General features: G+C 36.3%; 1 protein-coding gene across 3 annotated transcripts in view; it reads right to left on the bottom strand.

The window, feature by feature from the left end:
- Nucleotides 1–18,946: 18,946 nt before the first annotated feature.
- The window catches only part of ZNF326 (zinc finger protein 326), a 36,106-nt gene continuing 35,125 nt past the window's right edge, over nucleotides 18,947–19,927 (bottom strand). For 2 of the 3 annotated variants that reach the window (XM_068540264.1, XM_068540265.1), the window contains exon 8: nucleotides 18,947–19,859. In XM_068540264.1, the coding sequence (XP_068396365.1) occupies nucleotides 19,500–19,859 (360 nt within the window). In that variant the 3' untranslated portion in view covers nucleotides 18,947–19,499. The remainder of the gene's footprint in view (nucleotides 19,860–19,927) is intronic. The other variant, XM_068540262.1, reaches the window with a different exon arrangement.

Genomic DNA, 19,927 nt, shown 5'->3' with positions numbered 1-19,927 from the left:
AAAAGTTGATTCTTTGAGAAGATAAACAAAATTGATAAACCTTTAGCCAGACTCATCAAGAAAAAAAGGGAGAAGACTCAAATCAATAAAATTAGAAATGAAAAAGGAGAAATTACAACTGAAAAAGGAGAAATTACCACAGAAATACAAAGGCTCATGAGAGACTACTACAAGCAACTTTATGCCAATAAAATGGACAACCTGGAAGAAATGGACAAATTCTTGGAAATGTACAACTTTCCAGGACTGAACCAGGAAGAATTAGAAAATATAAACAGACCAATCACAAGTAGTGAAATTAAAACTGTAATGAAAAATCTTCCAACAAACAAAAGTCCAGGACCAGAGGGCTTCACAGGTGAATTCTATCAAACATTTAGAGAAGAGTTAACAACTCTCCTCTCAAACTCTTCCAAAAACTTGCAGAGGGAGGAACACTCCCAAACTTGTTCTACAAGGCCATCATCACCCTGATACCAAAACCAGACAAAGATATCACAAAAAAAAAGAAAACTACAGGCCAATATCACTGATGAACATAGATGCAAAAATCCTCAACAAAATACTAGCAAACAGAATCCAACAACACATTTAAAATATCATACACTATGATCAAGTGGGATTTATCCCAGGGATGCAAGGATTATTCAATATACACAAATCAATCAATGTGATACACCATATTAACAAATTGAAGAATAAAAACCATATGATCATCTCAATAGATGCAGAAAAAGCTTCTGAGAAAATTCAACACCCATTTATGATAAAAACTCTCCATAAAGAGGACATAGAGGGAACCTAACTCAGCATAATAAAGGCCATATACAACAAACCCACAGCAAACATCATTGTCAATGGTGCAAAACTGAAAGGATTTCCTCTAAGATCAGGAATGAAACAAGGATGTCCACTCTTGCCACTATTATTCAACATGGTATTGGAAGTCCTAGCCACAGCAATCAGACAAGAAGAAGAAATAAAAGGAATACAAATTGGAAAAGAAGAAGTAAAACAGTCACTGTTTGCAGATGACATGATACTATACATAGAAAATCCTAAAGATGCCACCAGAAAACTACTAAAACTAATCAATAAATCTGGTAAGGTTGCAGGATACAAAATTAATGCACAGAAATCTCTTGCATTCCTATACACTAACAATGACAGATCAGAAAGAGAAATTAAGGAAACAATCCCATTTACCATAGCAACAAAAATAATAAAATACCTAGTAATAAACCTACCTCAGGAGGCAAAAGACCTGTACTCCAAAAACTATAAAACACTGATGAAAGAAATCAAAGATGACACCAAAAGATGGAGAGATATACCATGCTTTTGGACTGGAAGAATCAATATTGTGAAAATGACTATACTACCCAAAGCAATCTACAGGTTCAATGCAATCCCTATCAAATTACCAATGGCATTTTTCACAGAATTAGAATAAAAATATTTTACACTTTGTATGGAAACACAAAAGACCCCGAATAGCCAAAGCAATCTTGAGGGAAAAAAACGGAGCTGGAGGACTCAGACTCCCTGACTTCAGACTCTACTACAAAGCTACAGTAATCAAGACAGTATGGTACTGGCACAAAAACAGAAATATAAATCAATGGTACAGGATAGAAAGCCCAAAGATAAACCCACTCACCTATGGTCAACTAATCTATGACAAAGGAGGCAAGAATATACAATGGAGAAAAGACAGTCTCTTCAATAAGTGGTGCTGGGAAAACTGGACAGCCACATGTAAAAGAATGAAATTAGAACACTCCCTAACACCATACCCAAAACTAAACTCCAAATGGATTAAAGACCTAAATGTAATACCAGACACTATAAAACTCTTAGAGGAAAATATAGGAAAAACACTCTTTGACATAAATCACAGCAAGATCTTTTATGACCTACCTCCTAGAGTAATAAAAATAAAAACAAAAATAAGCAAATGGGACCTAATTAAACTTAAAAGCTTTCATACATCTGTCAGTGGACACTTAGGTTGCTTCCATGTCCTGGATATTGTAAATAGTGCTGTGATGAACATTGTGGTACATGACTCGTTTTGAATTATGGTTTTCTCAGGGTATATGCCCAGTAGTGGGATTGCTGGGTCATATGGTAGTTCTATTTTTAGTTTTTTAGTCTGTCATACAGAGTGAAGTCAGATAGAGAAAAACAAATACCGTATGCTAACCCATATATACGGAATCCAAAAAAAAAAAAAATGGTTCTGATGAATCTTGGGGCAGGTCATGAATAAAGTCACAGATGTAGAGAATGGATTTGAGGACATGGTGAGGGGGAAGGGTAAACTGAGACGAAGTGAGAGAGTAACACTGACATATATACACTACCAAATGTAAAATAGATAGCTAGTGGGAAGCAGCTGTATAGCACAGGGAGATCAGCTCAGTGCTTTGCGACCACCTAGAGGGGTGGGATAAGGAGGGTGGGAGGGAGATGCAAGAGGGAGGGGATATGGGGATATACGTATGCATATAGCTGATTCACTGTGTTATACAGCAAAAACTAACACAATATTGTAAAGCAATTATACTCCATAGAGATGTTTAAAAAAAAAAGAATCATGGGAATTATGACTAAAGAACTAAATGTAATAAATCTCACAGTATATGAAAGTTGAGAAGTAAAGTACGGGAGGGGTTCTGGGAAGAAGTATAAGATACCTGACTGTCTACAACTAAAACACAACCTAAAAACACCAATGACACCTATACAAAGATTTGTGCACTTTATTGTATATACGTTATTTCTCAAAAAGAATGACACTGTACCTTCATGTTTTGCAGTCTTTTTTCTTAACTCTGGAGGAATATTCCAAGAAATAATATATCTTACTGTGAAAAGATATTTACTTTACTTGACGTTTGACAATTCCTTCAGTATCACTTACTCTTTTTCTCTGATATATACAAATAAATTAAATATATTTCAAAAAAAAAAAAAAAAGAAAGCTTTCACACAGCAAAGGAAACCATTAACAAGATGACAAGACAACCAACAGTATGGGAGAAAATATTTGCAAATGAAGCAATGGACAAAGGATTAATCTCCAAAATATACAAACAGCTCATGCAGCTCTATAGCAAAAAAACAAAGACCCCAATCAAAAAATGGGCAGAAGACCTAAATAGACATGTCACCAAAGAAGACATACAGATGGCCAAGAGGCAAATGAAAAGATGCTCAACATCACTAATTACTAGAGAAATGCAAGTCAAAACTACAATGAGGTATCACCTCACACTGGTCAGAATGGCCATCATCAAAAAATCTACAAACAATAAATGCTGGAGAGGGTGCAGAGAAAAGGGAACCTTCTTGCACTGTTGGTGGGAATGTAAACTGATATAGCCACTGTGGATAACAGTATGGAGGTTCCTTAAAATACTAAAAATATAACTACCATATGACCCAGCAATCCCACTACTGGACATATACCCTGAGAAAACCATAATTCAAAAAGACACATGCACCCCAATGTTCACTGCAGCACTATTTACAATAGCCAGGACATGGAAGCAACCTAAGTGTCCATCGACAGATGAATGGATAAAGAAGATGTGGTACATATATATATAATGGACTATTACTCAGCCATAAAAAGAAATGAAATTGGGTCATTTGAAGAGATGTGGGTGGACCTAGAGTCTGTCATACCGAGTGAAGTAAGTCAGAAAGAGAAAAACAAATATCGTATAGTAACGCATATATTTGGAATCTAGAAAAATGGCACAGATGAACCTATCTGCAGGGCAGGAATAGAAATGCAGATGTAGAGAATTGACATGTGGACACGGGGCGGGGGGAGGGGAGGGTGAGATGAATTGGGAGATTAGGTTTGACATAAATACACTACCATGTGTAAAATAGCTAGTGGGAACCTGCTATATAGCACAGGGAGCTCAGTTCGGTGCTCTGTGATGACCTAGATGGGTGAGATGAGGGGGGAGGTCCAAGAGGGAGTGATATATGTATACATATAGATGATACACTGTACAGCAGAAACTAACACAACATTGTAAAGCAAATATACTCCAATAAAAAAAAATGCTTCTTGAATCTGTGTCTCTCAGGCTCAGAATCTGTCTCTCCAGTCCCCAGTTTGGCTCAAATAAACACTTTTCTATTCCTATTATAGATTGTTTACTATTTCCACCAAAAAGATTAATGTAGAAATGTAGGTACAATTTCTGGGACCTGTTCTCAAACTGAAGATGTGTGACTCTTCTTTTCTTCCTCTCCACTGACTGGAATATAGACAGGATGATTGGAGATTAGAGATTTTGGAAGGTGGCACAACAATATAGAGGAAGCCTCAGACTCTGACACCTGGAAGGGCACCACCAGCCTTGTATTGCCCACCTGAACTTTTACGAGAAAGGCACTTAAATCTTAAGCCACTCTTACATTTAATTTCTCTCACAGTCAACACTAAGTTATGAAACCCCACTGGGGTTTTAATTAATTTATGAATTCATTTGAAGATAACTGACATCTGGACAATACTGAGTTTTTACAAACAACAACATAAACTGTTTATTTATTCAAGTGTTTTACATCCTTCATTAAAATGCGTAGTTTTCCTCATATGGATCTTACACTTTCCCACTGTTTATTCCTAAATAGAATATAGTTCAGATTTTTATTGCAAATAGGATTTTTTAAAGTACATTTCCAATTGGCCCATACCAGTCGATAGAAAGCTACAGATTTTTTGTATTTTGAACTATTAAGCAAAACTACCTCTTATTATTTCTAATAGCTTTTGACTTGAATCTCTTGGAGGTACTATCTCCACAATCACATTACCTGAAATAACGACTGTGTTATCTCTCCCTAATATTTCTAGTTCAATCACATTACCTGAAATAACGACTGTGTTGTCTCTCCCTAATATTTCTAGTTCTTGTGGTTAAATGATTGTGGATGTGAACATCTGCTGAAAAGTTTCTGGTAGATGTCCTTAGCCAAGTTGAAAACGGTCTTTCTATTCCCAGCCTGACAAGATTTAAATCTGGAATGAGCATTACATTTTAGGAAATATGTTTCCAGCATCTGTCGAGATTATCATGTGATTTTTTTTTCTCATTTAATCTGCCTTTTATAAAAGTCACATTAATAGATTCCTAATGTATTGAGTTACATTAATAGATTATTTTATATTCTTTGGATAAACCCTACTTTGCCATGACCATATTCTTTTGGATTTAATTTGCGAATGTTCTTTTCAACGATTACATTTGTTCCTAAGTGAGACTGATCTATCGTTATATTTGATAGACAACATTCTGGAATAAGGGTAATGCTTAGTCTCAGAGACCAAATTGAGAAGTGTTTCAGATTTCTGTATAATCTGGAACAGCTTAAATAAAACAGAAATTTTCTTGAAATTTCATTTTTCTTTTAATGAAAGCATCACAACAGTTTTCTTTTGTATCTGATTTTTATTGGTTGCTAAACACCTGTTAATTTCTAGTTTATTGTACTGTGATAATAGAATGGAGCCTATATGACTTCTTTGTGACCTGCTTTATAGTCATTTTTTCATGGTATTTGAAACTAAATTCTCTATAACTATTAAAGTTTTTGAATTGTATGATTCAAAACCTGTGTCCTCAATTTTGAACCCTTCATCTAATAATTTTTGAAAGAGCTGTGTTCAAATACTTAGCTATGACAGCAAATCTTTCTCCCTGTCAGGTTTTTCATCACATAATTTGATTTCATGTTGTTGAGTGCATAGCATCTGACAGTTAATTCCCAAATCCTTCCATGTTCTAGAATTCTAAAATGCCTTTATTGTGTACTCACTTTCAAATGATAGTTTAACTCAAGATAGAATTCTGAATTCAGAACAATTTCTCTTCATAACTTTAAAAATAACAGTATCTTTTAGTATCCCAATGTACAGACAACAAGTCTGAGACCAATGTGATTTTCCCCTTATAGGTAAATTGTTTCTCTTTAGATATTTTGAGATTATCTTTTTATCCTGGCATTACATAAATTTTGTCAGGAGTTATTTTTCAAATGTCTCCTTTTCCATTATCTTTTCTCAGTACTGAGACTTTTTAATACGAGATCAGTCTTTCATCAGAATTTTTTTCCTATTATTTCTTTTCTTCAGCTTTTTCTGTTCTCACCTTCTGGAACTCATACACATACACGCATTCATTCTTTCATTTGAAAATATTGATCACTTACCACACACCCGGCACTGTGATGTATGCTGGATAGTCAATGGTGAATTCTCTCTCTATATGGCTCCTAAACTCAGCAAGTTTTATTTTAAATGGATGCTATTTACCTGGATCGTCTATGTCTCTTAATTTTTCTCATTATTTCCACCTATCTGATCTCTTCTCATAAGATTCTGGAAGTACTCCTTAGCTCAAAATTCTAGGTCAGTAATTTGATTTTCAGTCATGTTTATTCAACTACTTGGCCTAAAACAGAGATTTTTACTTTAGCAACTATTTTTTATTTTCAAGATACTTCTTCATAACAGTTTGCATTTTTTAAATTAGTGCAATCTCTCAAATCTCTTTGAAGATTATCATATATAACACTATCCAAGAATTACATATAAAACTAATTATTATAATTACTAATTATTATTACATATAATACTAATTATGCTTACTCAAAGTTCTTTCTGTCCCCCCTGCATTATTTCCATAGGAATTATTTCTGCTTGTTAAGGTTCCTGCCTATCTTTCATGTTGCTCTTTTCCTTCAATGTTCTTTGCTTCTAGGTTGTTGTCTAATGAGAGCCCAGGGATCAGCAAACTTCTTCTGTAAAGGGCCAGTTAGCAAAGTATTTTAGGCTTTGAGGGACACATTAGGTATCTGTCATGTATGCTTTGTTTTTGCTTTCTACAACCCTTTAAAAATGTAAAATTCATATGAAAACAGGCAGTGGGAGTCTTGCCAACTACTAGATTTTTCACTATTGTTACCTGAAGTTTATTTTCTCAGTCTGAGTGCAATTCCCTGGCAGGTTTTTATTACAAGGAACCTAGCATTCTAATTATCAAGGAAGAGGGGAAGAAGTCACTAGGGAAAATAGGAAATGGACAGCCACCAGGTTTTTGTTTGCGTGTTTTCTAAGTATGAGGAATCAAAGCTCCTTGTGGTACCCACAAAACACATAGGGCGTTGCCACACTTTGATGGCCCCTAGATATATCCTCTGGGAGTCTCCTGTATCAGAAGCCTCACTCCATTTGGCAAACAGCAAGCTGCGTTTGGCTTTCACTTGGAGGGATTCTATGAACCAACAGCTCTGAGCCAGAGACTAGTGTAACTATTCAGTCCTTTAAAAATCTATCTTGTCGACGCGAGCCACGGCTATCAGCGCGGACCCCAGAGACAGGCATGGGACGCTAAGGCTGCTGCTGCCGCCACCAAGAAGCCTGTGTGCAAGCACAGGTCACTATCCACACCTCCCCTCCTGGGAGCCTGTGCAGCCCGCCACTGCCAGGGTCCCGTGATCCAGGGACAACTTCCCAGGGAGAACACACGGTGCACCTCAGGCTGGTGCAACGTCACACCGGCCTCTGTCACCGCAGGCTCGCCCCGCATCCGTACCCCTCCCTCCCCCCGGCTTGAGTGAGCCAGAGCCCCCGAGGCAGCTGCTCCTTTAACCTCGTCCTGTCTGAGCGAAGAACAGATGCCCTCAGGCGACCTACATGCAGTGGTGGGTCCAATTCCAAAGCTGAACCCCGGGAGCTGTGCAAACAAAGAAGAGAAAGGGAAATCTCTCCCAGCAGCCTCAGGAGCAGTGGATTAAATCTCCACAATCAACTTGATGTACCCTGCATCTGTGGAATACCGGAACAGACAACAAATCATCCCAAATTGAGGAGGTGGACTTTGGGAGCAAAGATATATTTTTTCCCCCTTTTTCTCTTTTTGTGAGTGTGTATGTGTATGCTTCTGTGTGTGATTTTGTCTGTATAGCTTTGCACTTACCATTTGGCCTAGGGTTCCGTCCATCCGTTTTTTTTTTTTTTACTTTAAAAAATTTTTCTCTTAATAATTTATTTTAATAACTTTATTTTATTTTACTTTATTTTATCTTCTTTCTTTCTTTCTATTTTTTCTCCCTTTTATTCTGAGCAGTGTGGATGAAAGGCTCTTGGTGCTCCAGCCAGGTGTCAGGGCTGTGCCTCTGAGGTGGGAATGCCAACTTCAGGACACTGGTCCACAAGAGACCTCCCAGCTCCACATAATATCAAAGGGTGAAAATCTCCCAGAGATCTCCATCTCAATGCCAAGACCCAGCTTGACTCAACGACCAGCAAGCTACAGTGCTGGACACCCTATGACAAACAACTAGCAAGACAGGAACACAACCCCATCCATTAGCAGAGAGGCTGCCTAAAATCATAATAAGGCCACAGACACCCCAAAACACACCACCAGATGTGGACCTGCCCACCAGAAAGATAAGATCCAGCCTCATCCACCAGAACACAGGCACTAGTCCCCTCCACCAGGAAGCCTACATAACCCACTGAACCAACCTTAGCAACTGGGGAGAGACACCAAAAACAATGGGAACTACAAACCTGCAGCCTGCAAAAGGAGACCCCAAACACAGTAAGTTAAGCAAAATGAGAAGAAAACACATAGCAGATGAAGGAGCAAAGTAAAAACCCACCAGACCTAACAAATGAAGAGGAAATAGGCAGTCTACCAGAAAAGGAATTCAGAATACTGATAGTAAAGATGATCCCAAATCTTGGAAATAGAATAGAGAAAATACAACAAACGTTTAACAAGGACCTAGAAGAACTAAAGAGCAAACAAACAATGATGAACAACACAATGAATGAAATTTAAAATTCTCTAGAAGGGATCAATAGCAGAATAACTGAGGCAGAAGAACGGATAAGTGACCTGGAAGATAAAATAGTGGAAATCACTACTGGAGAGCAGAATAAAGAAAAAATAATGAAAAGAATTGAGGACAGTCTCAGAGACCTCTGGGACAACATTAAACGCACCAACATTCGAATTATAGGGGTCCCAGAAGAAGAGAAAAAGAAAGGGACTGAGAAAATATTTGAAGAGATTATAGTTGAAAACTTCCCTAATATGGGAAAGGAAATAGGTAATCAAGTCCAGGAGGCACAGAGAGTCCCATACAGGATAAATCCAAGGAGAAACATGCCAAGACACATATTAATCAAACTATCAAAAATTAAATACAAAGAACAAATATTAAAAGCAGCAAGGGAAAAACAACAAATAACACACAAGGGAATCCCCATAAGGTTAACAGCTGATCTTTCAGCAGAAACTCTGCAAGCCAGAAGGGAGGGGCAGAACATATTTACAGTGATGAAGGAGAAAAACCTACAACCAAGATTACTCTACCCAGCAAGGATTTCATTCAGATTTGATGGAGAAATTAAAACCTTTACAGACAAAAAAAAGCTAAGAGAATTCAGCACCACCAAACCAGCTTTACAACAAATGCTAAAGGAACTTCTCTAGGCAGGAAACACAAGAGAAGGAAAGACCTACAATAACAAACCCAAAACAATTAAGAAAATGGGAATAGGGACATACATATTGATAATTACCTTAAATGTAAATGGATTAAATGCTCCAAACAAAAGACACAGCCTCGCTGAATGGATACAAAAACAAGACGCATATATATGCTGTCTACAAGAGACCCACTTCAGACCTAGGGACACATACAGACTGAAAGTGAGGGGATGGAAAAAGATATTCCATGCAAATGGAAATCAAAAGAAAGCTGGAGTAGCAATTCTCATATCAGACAAAATAGACTTTAAAATAAAGACTATTACAAGAGACAAAGAAGGACACTACATAATGATCAAGGGATCAATCCAAGAAGAAGATGTAACAACTGTAAATATTTATGCACCAAACATAGGAGCACCTCAATACATAAGGCAAATACTAACAGCCATAAAAGGGGAAATCGACAGTAACACAATCATAGTAGGGGACTTTAACACCCCACTTTCACCAATGGACAGATCATCCAAAATGAAAATAAGGAAACACAAGCTTTAAATGATACATTAAACAAGATGGACTTAATTGATATTTATAGGACATTCCATCCAAAAACAACAGAATACACATTCTTCTCAAGTGCTCATGGACCATTCTCCAGGATAGATCATATCTTGGGTCACAAATCAAGCCTTGGTAAAGTTAAGAAAATTGAAATTGTATCAAGTATCTTTTCCGACCACAACGCTATGAGACTAGATATCAATTACAGGAAAAAATCTGTAAAACATACAAGCACATGGAGGCTAAACAATACACTACTTAATAACCAAGAGCTCACTGAAGAAATGAAAGAGGAAATCAAAAAATACCTAGAAACAAATGACAATGAAAACACGACGACCCAAAACCTATGGGATGCAGCAAAAGCAGTTCTAAGAGGGAAGTTTATAGCAATACAATCCTACCTTAAGAAACAAGAAACATCTCAAATAAACACCCTAACCTTACACCTAAAGCAATTAGAGAAAGAAGAACAAAAAAACCCCAAACTTCCTTAGCAGAAGGAAAGAAATCATAAAGATTAGATCAGAAATAAATGAAAAAGAAATGAAGGAAATGATAGCAAAGGTCAATAAAACTAAAAGCTGGTTCTTTGAGAAGATAAACAAAATTGATAAACCATTAGCAGGACTCATCAAGAAAAAAAGGGAGAAGACTCTAATCAACAGAATTAGAAATGAAAAAGGAGAAGTAACAACTGACACTGCAGAAATACAAAGGATCATGAGAGATTACTACAAGCAACTCTATGCCAATAAAATGGACAACCTGGAAGAAATGGACAAATTCTTGGAAATGCACAACCTTCAGAGACTGAACCAGGAAGAAACAGAAAATATGAACAGACCAATCACAAGCACTGAAATTGAAACTGTGATTAAAAATCTTCCAACAAACAAAAGCCCAGGACCAGATGGCTTCACAGGCGAATTCTATCAAACATTTAGAGAAGAGCTAACACCTATCCTTCTCAAACTCTTCCAAACTATAGCAGAGGGAGGAACACTCCGAAACTCATTCTACGAGGCCACCATCACCCTGATACCAAAACCAGACAAAAATGTCACAAAGAAAGAAAACTACAGGCCAATATCACTGATGAACATAGATGCAAAAATCCTCAACAAAATACTACCAAACAGAATCCAACAACACATTAAAAGGATCATACACCACGATCAAGTGGGGTTTATCCCAGGAATGCAAGGATTCTTTAATATACGCAAATCAATCAATGTGATACACCATATTAACAAACTGAAGGAGAAAAACCATATGATCATCTCAATAGATGCAGAGAAAGCTTTCAACAAAATTCAACACCCATTTATGATAAAAACCCTGCAGAAAGTAGGCATAGAGGGAACTTTCCTCAACATAATAAAGGCCATATATGACAAACCCACAGCCAACATCGTCCTCAATGGTGAAAAACTGAAACCATTTCCACTAAGATCAGGAACAAGACAAGGTTGCCCACTCTCACCACTACTATTCAACATAGTTTTGGAAGTCCTAGCCACAGCAACCAGAGAAGAAAAAGAAATAAAAGAAATCCAAATTGGAAAAGAAGAAGTAAAGTTGTCACTGTTTGCAGACGACATGATACTATACATAGAGAATCCTAAGGATGCTACCAGAAAACTCCTAGAGCTAATCAATGAATTTGGTAAAGTAGCAGGATACAAAATTAATGCATAGAAATCTCTGGCATTCCTATACACTAATGAAAAATCTGAAAGTGAAATTAAGAAAACACTCCCATTTACCATTGCAACAAAAAGAATAAAATATCTAGGAATAAACCTATCTAAGGAGACAAAAGACCTGTATGCAGAAAATTATGACACTGATGAAAGAAATTAAAGATGATACAAACAGATGGAGAGATATACCATGTTCTTGGATTGGAAGAATCAACATTGTGAAAATGACACTAGTACCCAAAGCAATCTACAGATTCAGTGCAATCCCTATCAAATTACCACTGGCATTTTTCACAGAACTAGAACAAAAAATTTCACAATTTGTATGGAAACGCAAAAGACCCCGAATAGCCAAAGCAATCCTGAGAAAGAAAAACAGAGCTGGAGGAATCAGGCTCCCGGACTTCAGACTATACTACAAAGCTACAGTAATCAAGACAGTATGGTACTGGCACAAAAACAGAAATATAGATCAACGGAACAGGATAGAAAGCCCAGAGATAAACCCACGCACATATGGTCACCTTATCTTTGATAAAGGAGGTAAGAATATACATTGGAGAAAAGACAGCCTCTTCAATAAGTGGTGCTGAGAAAACTGGAGAGGTACATGTAAAAGTATGAAATTAGAACACTCCCTAACAACACACACAAAAATAAACTCAAAATGGATTAACGACCTAAATGCAAGGCCAGACACTATACAACTCTTAGAGGAAAACATAGGCAGAACACTCTTATGACATAAATCACAGCAAGATGCTTTTTGACCCATCTCCTAGAGAAATGGAAATAAAAACAAAAATAAACAAATGGGACCTAATGAAACTTGAAAGCTTTTGCACAGCAAAAGAAACCATAAACAAGATGAAAAGACAACCCTCAGAATGGGAGAAAATATTTGCAAATAAAGTAACTGACAAAGGATTAATCTCCAAAATTTACAAGCAGCTCATGCAGCTCAATATCAAAAAAACAAACAACCTAATCCAAAAATGGGCAGAAGACCTAAATAGACATTTCTCCAAAGATATACATATTGCCAACAAACACAAGAAAGAATGCTCAACATCATTAATCATTAGAGAAATGCAAACCAAAACTACAATGAGATATCATCTCAACCGGTCAGAATGGCCATCATCAAAAAATCTACAAACAATAAATGCTGGAGAGGGTGTGGAGAAAAGGGAACCCTCTTGCACTGTTGGTGGGAATGTAAATTGATACAGCCACTATGGAGAACAGTATGGAGGTTCCTTAAAAAACTAAAAATAGAACTACCATACGACCCAGCAATCCCACTACTGGCCATATACCCTGAGAAAACCATCATTCAAAAAGAGTCATGTACCAAAATGTTCATCACAGCACTATTTACAATAGCCAGGAAATGGAAGCAACCTAAGTGCCCATCATCGGATGAATGGATAAAGAAGATGTGGCACATATATACAATGGAATATTACTCAGCCATAAAAGGAAATGAAATGGAGGTATTTGTAGTGAGGTGGATGGAGTTAGAGTCTGTCATACAGAGTGAAGTAAATCAGAAAGAGAAAAACAAATACAGTATGCTAACACATATATATGGAATCTAAGGGAAAAAAAAAAAAAGGTCATGAAGAACCTAGTGACAAGACGGGAATAAAGACACAGATCTACTAGAGAATGGACTTGAGGATATGGGGAGGGGGAGGGGTAAGATGTGACAGGGTGAGAGAGTGGCATAGACATATATACACTACCAAATGTAAAAGAGATAGCTAGTGGGAAGCAGCTGCATAGCACAGGGAGATCAGCTCGGTGCTTTGTGACCACCTAGAGGGGTGGGATAGGGAGGGTGGGAGGGAGGGAGACGCAAGAGGGAAGAGATATGGGAACATATGTATATGTATAACTGATTCACTTTGTTATAAAGCAGAAACTAACACACCATTGTAAAGCAATTATACTCTAATAAAGATGTTTAAAAAATTTTAAAAATAAAATTAAAAAAAAAAAAAACTACAATGAGATATCATCTCATACCGGTCAGAATGGCCATCATCAAAAAATCTACAAACAATGAATGCTGGAGAGGGTGTGGAGAAAAGGGAACCCTCTTGCACTATTGGTGTGAATGTAAATTGATACAGCCACTATGGAGAACAGTATGGAGGTTCCTTAAAAAACTAAAAATAGAACTACCATACGACCCAGCAATCCCACTACTGGCCATATACCCTGAGAAAACCATCATTCAAAAAGAGTCATGTACCAAAATGTTCATTGCAGCTCTATTTACAATAGCCAGGACATGGAAGCAACCTAAGTGTCCATCAACAGATGAATGGATAAAGAAGATGTGGCACATATATACAATGGAATATTACTCAGTCATAAAAAGAAACGAAATTGAGTTATTTGTAGTGAGGTGGATGGAGTTAGAGTCTGTCATACAGAGTGAAGTAAATCAGAAAGAGAAAAACAAATACCGTACACTAACACATATATATGTAATTTAAGGAAAAAAAAAAAAGTCATGAGGAACCTAGGGGCAAGATGGCAAAAAAGACACAGACCTACTAGAGAATGGACTTGAGGATATGGGGAGGGTAAGCTGTGACAAAGTGAGAGAGTGGCATGGACATATATACACTACCAAACGTAAAATAGCTAGTGGGAAGCAGCCGCATAGCACTGGGAGATCAGATCAGTGCTTTGTGACCACCTAGAGGGGTGGGATAGGGAGGGTGGGAGGGAGGGAGACGCAAGAGGGAAGAGATATGGGGACATATGTATAACTGATTCACTTTGTTATAAAGCAGAAACTAACACACCATTGTAAAGCAATTATACTCCAATAAAGATGTTTAAAAAAGAAAAATCTGTCTTGTCATACTATAGCCACCCACTCTCACAGCTGCCTCTAAAAATAGAGGTAATTCCTTAACTGTCATCTGTATGCGGCTGTAGCTCTCTTCTTTTCACCAAAATCTGGTTCCTTATCTTATATCTTCTAGAAATGCCTCACAGCACCCTAGTTGTGTTTCCAGTGTGGTTATGGATTTATCTTCATTATTGTATTTTTTTATCATTGTGTATCTTCAGTAATTTTAATAGAACTTTAGAAGACAGTAACTTAAATCCAATATGCATTTTGATCTGGAACTCTACCCAAATTCATACTTTATATTCATCTAATAACTAAGTTACTTGTAGTTCCCTTCCATACTCCCAGTCACCAGGGAGACCATCTCCCATCACCATTAACACCACCTCACCTCTACCCCAATATACTAACTTAAAAAAAATTTTTAAACGAAAACAGATGAACAAAAACTAGGAAAATCAAGAGGAAAGAGAAAAGTGGGAAGAGACTAGTATGACTGCTTCCAAGGAGCCCTCAAATGGTGGCAGCGCAGACTGAATTCACCACGGCCAAAAATCTGCCCCCAGCCTTGCAGGCTCCCTGATTTTGTTTGCACGCCAAGTAGAGATCCAGCTATCAGGGTAGGAACTATAACTATCAAATAGTCAAATTATTAATTTATAACATGAACTGTTAAGTGCCCAATGGACTGAAACACTTCTGCCAGCATGACTACTCCATTTTCTGTCCATCAGCATAACGACAATGGATGGCAAACTGTAATAAAAAGTTTGCTTGTCATTAATGCCCCTGAATTGTACACTCAAAAATGGTTAAAGTGGTAAATTTTATGGTATGTATATTTTACATATATATAGAAAAAAGTCTGTATTCAAAACAAGGACAATTTGGTAGGTGAAGCAAATGTTAAAGAATTTAAGTCTAATAACAAGATAACTTGATACTATCTATCTCTATAGTAAAAACAATCTTGTCAATAAAAATAGAATTCTCAAATATGTTTTAACACGTAATATTACCAATACTGCCTTTGTAGTTCTTTTATCTATATGTATGTCTGTGACTTTCGGGATACAAATTTCTGTAGATATTTTCAGTTATTTTTACCTCAACCTCATTCTTAGAAAGGATTATATAATTATATATTATATATTATACTACTATAAAATATAAGATATAAATGAGTATATTTCATAATAGTGTGATATTATAAATACAAATATAATATCTAGATGTTATAATATAGTCAGGTTATAGTCAAATCTTGGCAACTCTAAGAACCACTCCTGTCTCCTGAAGTAGGATCATAAATTAAAATGTTTATGGGAACAGGCAGTTAATATAAATATGTTAAGACTGATATATAAGGCCGGAGAAGCAGACAAGGAACAAAACAAAACACGGATGCCACACTAAAAGGATATGGATATTATACTAACTGGTAATGAAAGCCAATGAAGGATTTCAAGTAGGGGAATGAAACAAGAGAAAGTCTGTTATATGGGAGAACTACTATTCCTATGACTTTACAAAATGCTTGTAAGAATTAAATAATCTAGTAAGAGGGGAAAGAACAAAAACAAGGCCCTTTTCTGACTCCTCAGAAGTCTATAACAGGTCATTCCAATGCTTTTGCAAAACATAATGGAGTCTCTCCCAAACTTATATCAGCTTATTAAAGGACAAGAGCTCCTGCTTTGATATGAGAGTTGCAGGCACTTAAATTTGTTTGAAGGCACTATAAATATTCTCAAATGCAATCACTGACCACTACCATCAGAATCACCCGGGATATTTGTTAAAACATACCATCACCAAAGAATATGATCTAGTACATCTGGGGCACAGATGGCCCCAAAGTCTTTTACAAAAATCTAAGAACTACTATCCTTCTTTCCTCAGAAAAGCCTTTTCTAACATTTATGGTACCCATAAATGTTAGAAAGGATGAAGAGTCTGCTAAAGAAAGCTGACAGGTATAGGTTACAGAAAATGCAAAGGTCTGGAGATAGGCAAGAGTTTCATTAAAAACTAACAAATAGCCGTCGTAGCTAGTGGGAAAAATGGCATGATATTAAGTCAGAAAGCTAAACCAGGCCTGAATGCCATGAGAAGGAGTTTGGACTGACTGTATGGGTACCAAAAAAAAACCCCAGGAGACTAACATTATCTGAATTAACATTTTTAAAAGACTATACTTCTGTGTGGAAAACTGAATCTTAGCAGGGTAAGAGTGGAAGCAAGATTAGTTAATAAGCTATTTCAATAGTTCAGGAAAGAGATGATGGTGACTTGAACTGGGGTTGGTAGCAGCAGAGGTAGAAGAGTGGGCAGATAAATCTTGGAATTAGAAAACATAGACTTTCTTATAGATTGGAGGTAGACAGTGATAAAAAGAGATGACTGTAGGATAGTCCCTAGGCTTCTGGCTTAAACAACTGTGTGTGTTGTATATAAATTTCTTTGGTTTTTAGAACTACATGTTTGGCCTTTTCATAAAGAAAACAAATAATACTTGGGTAAGAGAAGTTGAAAGGGTATTATATATATTACATAAATCCTTATCACAAAAATATTGAAAATATAAACACTAAGGATCACAAAAATTAATCTGCCGGCAAACTAAACTGCGCATCTACAAATTATCTGATAAGATATATAAAATTTAAATCTCTGAATAAAGTACAATAACAAAATACTTTATTAATACCCTGCAAATAAGCTAATCTGAATAAAGGATTTTACATTTCTGACAAAAATTAATACTTAGATATTCTTTATCTCTCATTCTAAAACATTTACTTAGAAGCTGTTACACAGATTCTTGTTATACAGAATTCCAAAAGTTTCACATATCAATCAAATTACTTGGGACACTTTTTTTTTTTTAAAGCACTCTACTAGTTCCAAAATAACCCAATACAGTCATCCCTCAGTATCCACAGGGGACTGGTTCTATGACCCACACAGATACCAAAATCCACAGATGCTCAAGTCCGTTATATAAAATGGACATAGTATTTGCATATAACCTACGCACATCCTTCCCTACACTTTAAATCATCTCTAGATTACTTATAATGCCTAATTACAATGTGAGTGCTATATAAAATATAAATGCTATGTAAATTGTTGCCAGTGCTTGGCAAATTCAAGTTTTGCTTTTAGGAAGTTTCCAAAATTTTTTTTCCCCGAATATTTTCGATCTGCAGTTGGTTGAATCTGGGGATGCGGAACCTGGGGATACAGAGGGCCGCCTGCAATTCTAATCTCAAAGGGATCTATTCTCCTTTTACCTTAGCCCTTACCCCAAATTTTAAAATAAAAGAGAAACAGGAAGGTCCATCAAGTCCTATTAGCTTTAAAATCTGAACTCCTGAGCACAAAGGCTCTCTGCAGCCTATTTAAGTAAATACAGACTCCTAGATAGGATCCAAATTTCTCCTGTTTTCAACTAAACTTCTCTTACTTGGCTCCAAATCCCTACAAGCGGATATAAATGTCTATTGGATTTTCCCAGCTTAAAGATAAGCAAATCTAGCCCACAACAATAAACCCAAATTGACCTCAAAAATCTATTTTTAAAAGCTTTGTTATATGCAAAGAGAGAAATTATCTGTGAAATTCTACAAATACCCATACATTCATCCCCTTAATGCCTTAAAATTACTTAATATACCCATACGTTCATCCATTCAATGCCTCAAAATTTTGAGAAGATAATTTCACTGGAAGAGCCCCCCTCTCAAAAGAGACCAGAGTAAAGATTCAAATAAGAGCGCTACATTTTTTAGTGACACAGATGGTCATTTGAAAATAGATAACCTATCAATCTCATTTTCTCTTTTAAGTATGAAGTATATAAGCTATAAAAAGGAGAGACAGATTCAAGAGAGAAATAATTCTTTTTTAAAAAGTGATAGTTTGCTTCTTGGTTCTTCAGCCAAAAACAGGCATGACAAAAGAACTAACATAACTATGAACAATTATTTGTATTCAAATGTATTTCCAAGAAGATTTCAAGATCTGACACAGGCACAGAGAAAAGGAATGAATTAAAACAAATATAAAAAGGTCAGTTACAGACTGACTTCTATTTGAAACATGTTTTAAAATATTTTAATCATACTTAAAAAAAAGTGAAGTAAATTTTTTTAATTCAAGTCTTCCAATTATCTTAAAACACTTATAAGCTGAACTCATACATTAAGGCAAATCCTGATTTTATATACTCATTTAATTGATGAATTCTGTTTCATTTTAAATTGCTAAGCCAGGGAGAGAATTTTTGTAAAAAACATTTTATTGCTACAAAGGGAAACATGGTCACAAAAAGGTTTTAAGCGTATCTTAACGCAAATTACTATATTCAATGTCCAATGCAGTAAAAAAATACACAGAGCACAAAATACTTGCCCAATTCATCTCTTCTAGGGTAAGTATTGAAAACATTAATGCACACTTGAATATATACTCCCAAGAGCAGCATTTAAGTTCAAATGATTAGAATAGATATACTAACAATATACATCTGTTATCCTCAACACCAATAAAGTAATAAAAATTAAGCTTAAAAATTATACAAACAATTTATTGAATCTAAGTTAGGTAGCTATAAAAACTAAACTAAAATAGTCTTACCTTCATTTTATTAAACAAATGCCAAACATTTAGAAATTATATAAAACAAATTGTAATCTGTGGAATGCATGCAACATGGGTGTTAACTCTCATATTTTAAACTACTGATATTCTTACCCTTTTCCACATTGGGACAGAAATTTAAAGCTTCTTTTAAAACTGACTAATACCTTATATTTAATTTTCTTCTGGTTGGTCAACGGGGAAGCCGACAGGCTCTTCCTTTGCTGCTTCTTCCTCTACTTCCCCTACTCCCTCTCCTTCTCCCTCTCCTTCCTCCACTGCCCCTACTTCCCCCTCTCCCTCTACGTCCCCTCCTTCCTCTGTGTCCCCCACTCCTTCTACTCCTCCACCTTCTCCCACTTCCTCTACTTCCTCCACTTCTTCTACTTCCTCTACTTCCCCCACTTCCTCTTCTTCTTCCTCCTCTTCCTCTTCCTCTTCTTCAATAGGTTCGTCAATCTTTTCCTCCTCCTCCTCATCTCCTTCTATTTGCTGATCTTGAGAATGATCTTGAATTTCAAAGGGATTCTCACCCTAAAAACATGAAAAACAATAGCTTTTAAAGTCAGCACATTCATTTTTTATCAGTGAAATTTTTATTT

This window comes from Eschrichtius robustus, chromosome 3 (genome assembly GCF_028021215.1).
Source record: "Eschrichtius robustus isolate mEscRob2 chromosome 3, mEscRob2.pri, whole genome shotgun sequence".
In the NCBI taxonomy this organism is placed as follows: domain Eukaryota; kingdom Metazoa; phylum Chordata; class Mammalia; order Artiodactyla; family Eschrichtiidae; genus Eschrichtius; species Eschrichtius robustus.
This window is presented reverse-complemented; position numbering and strand designations above follow the sequence as displayed.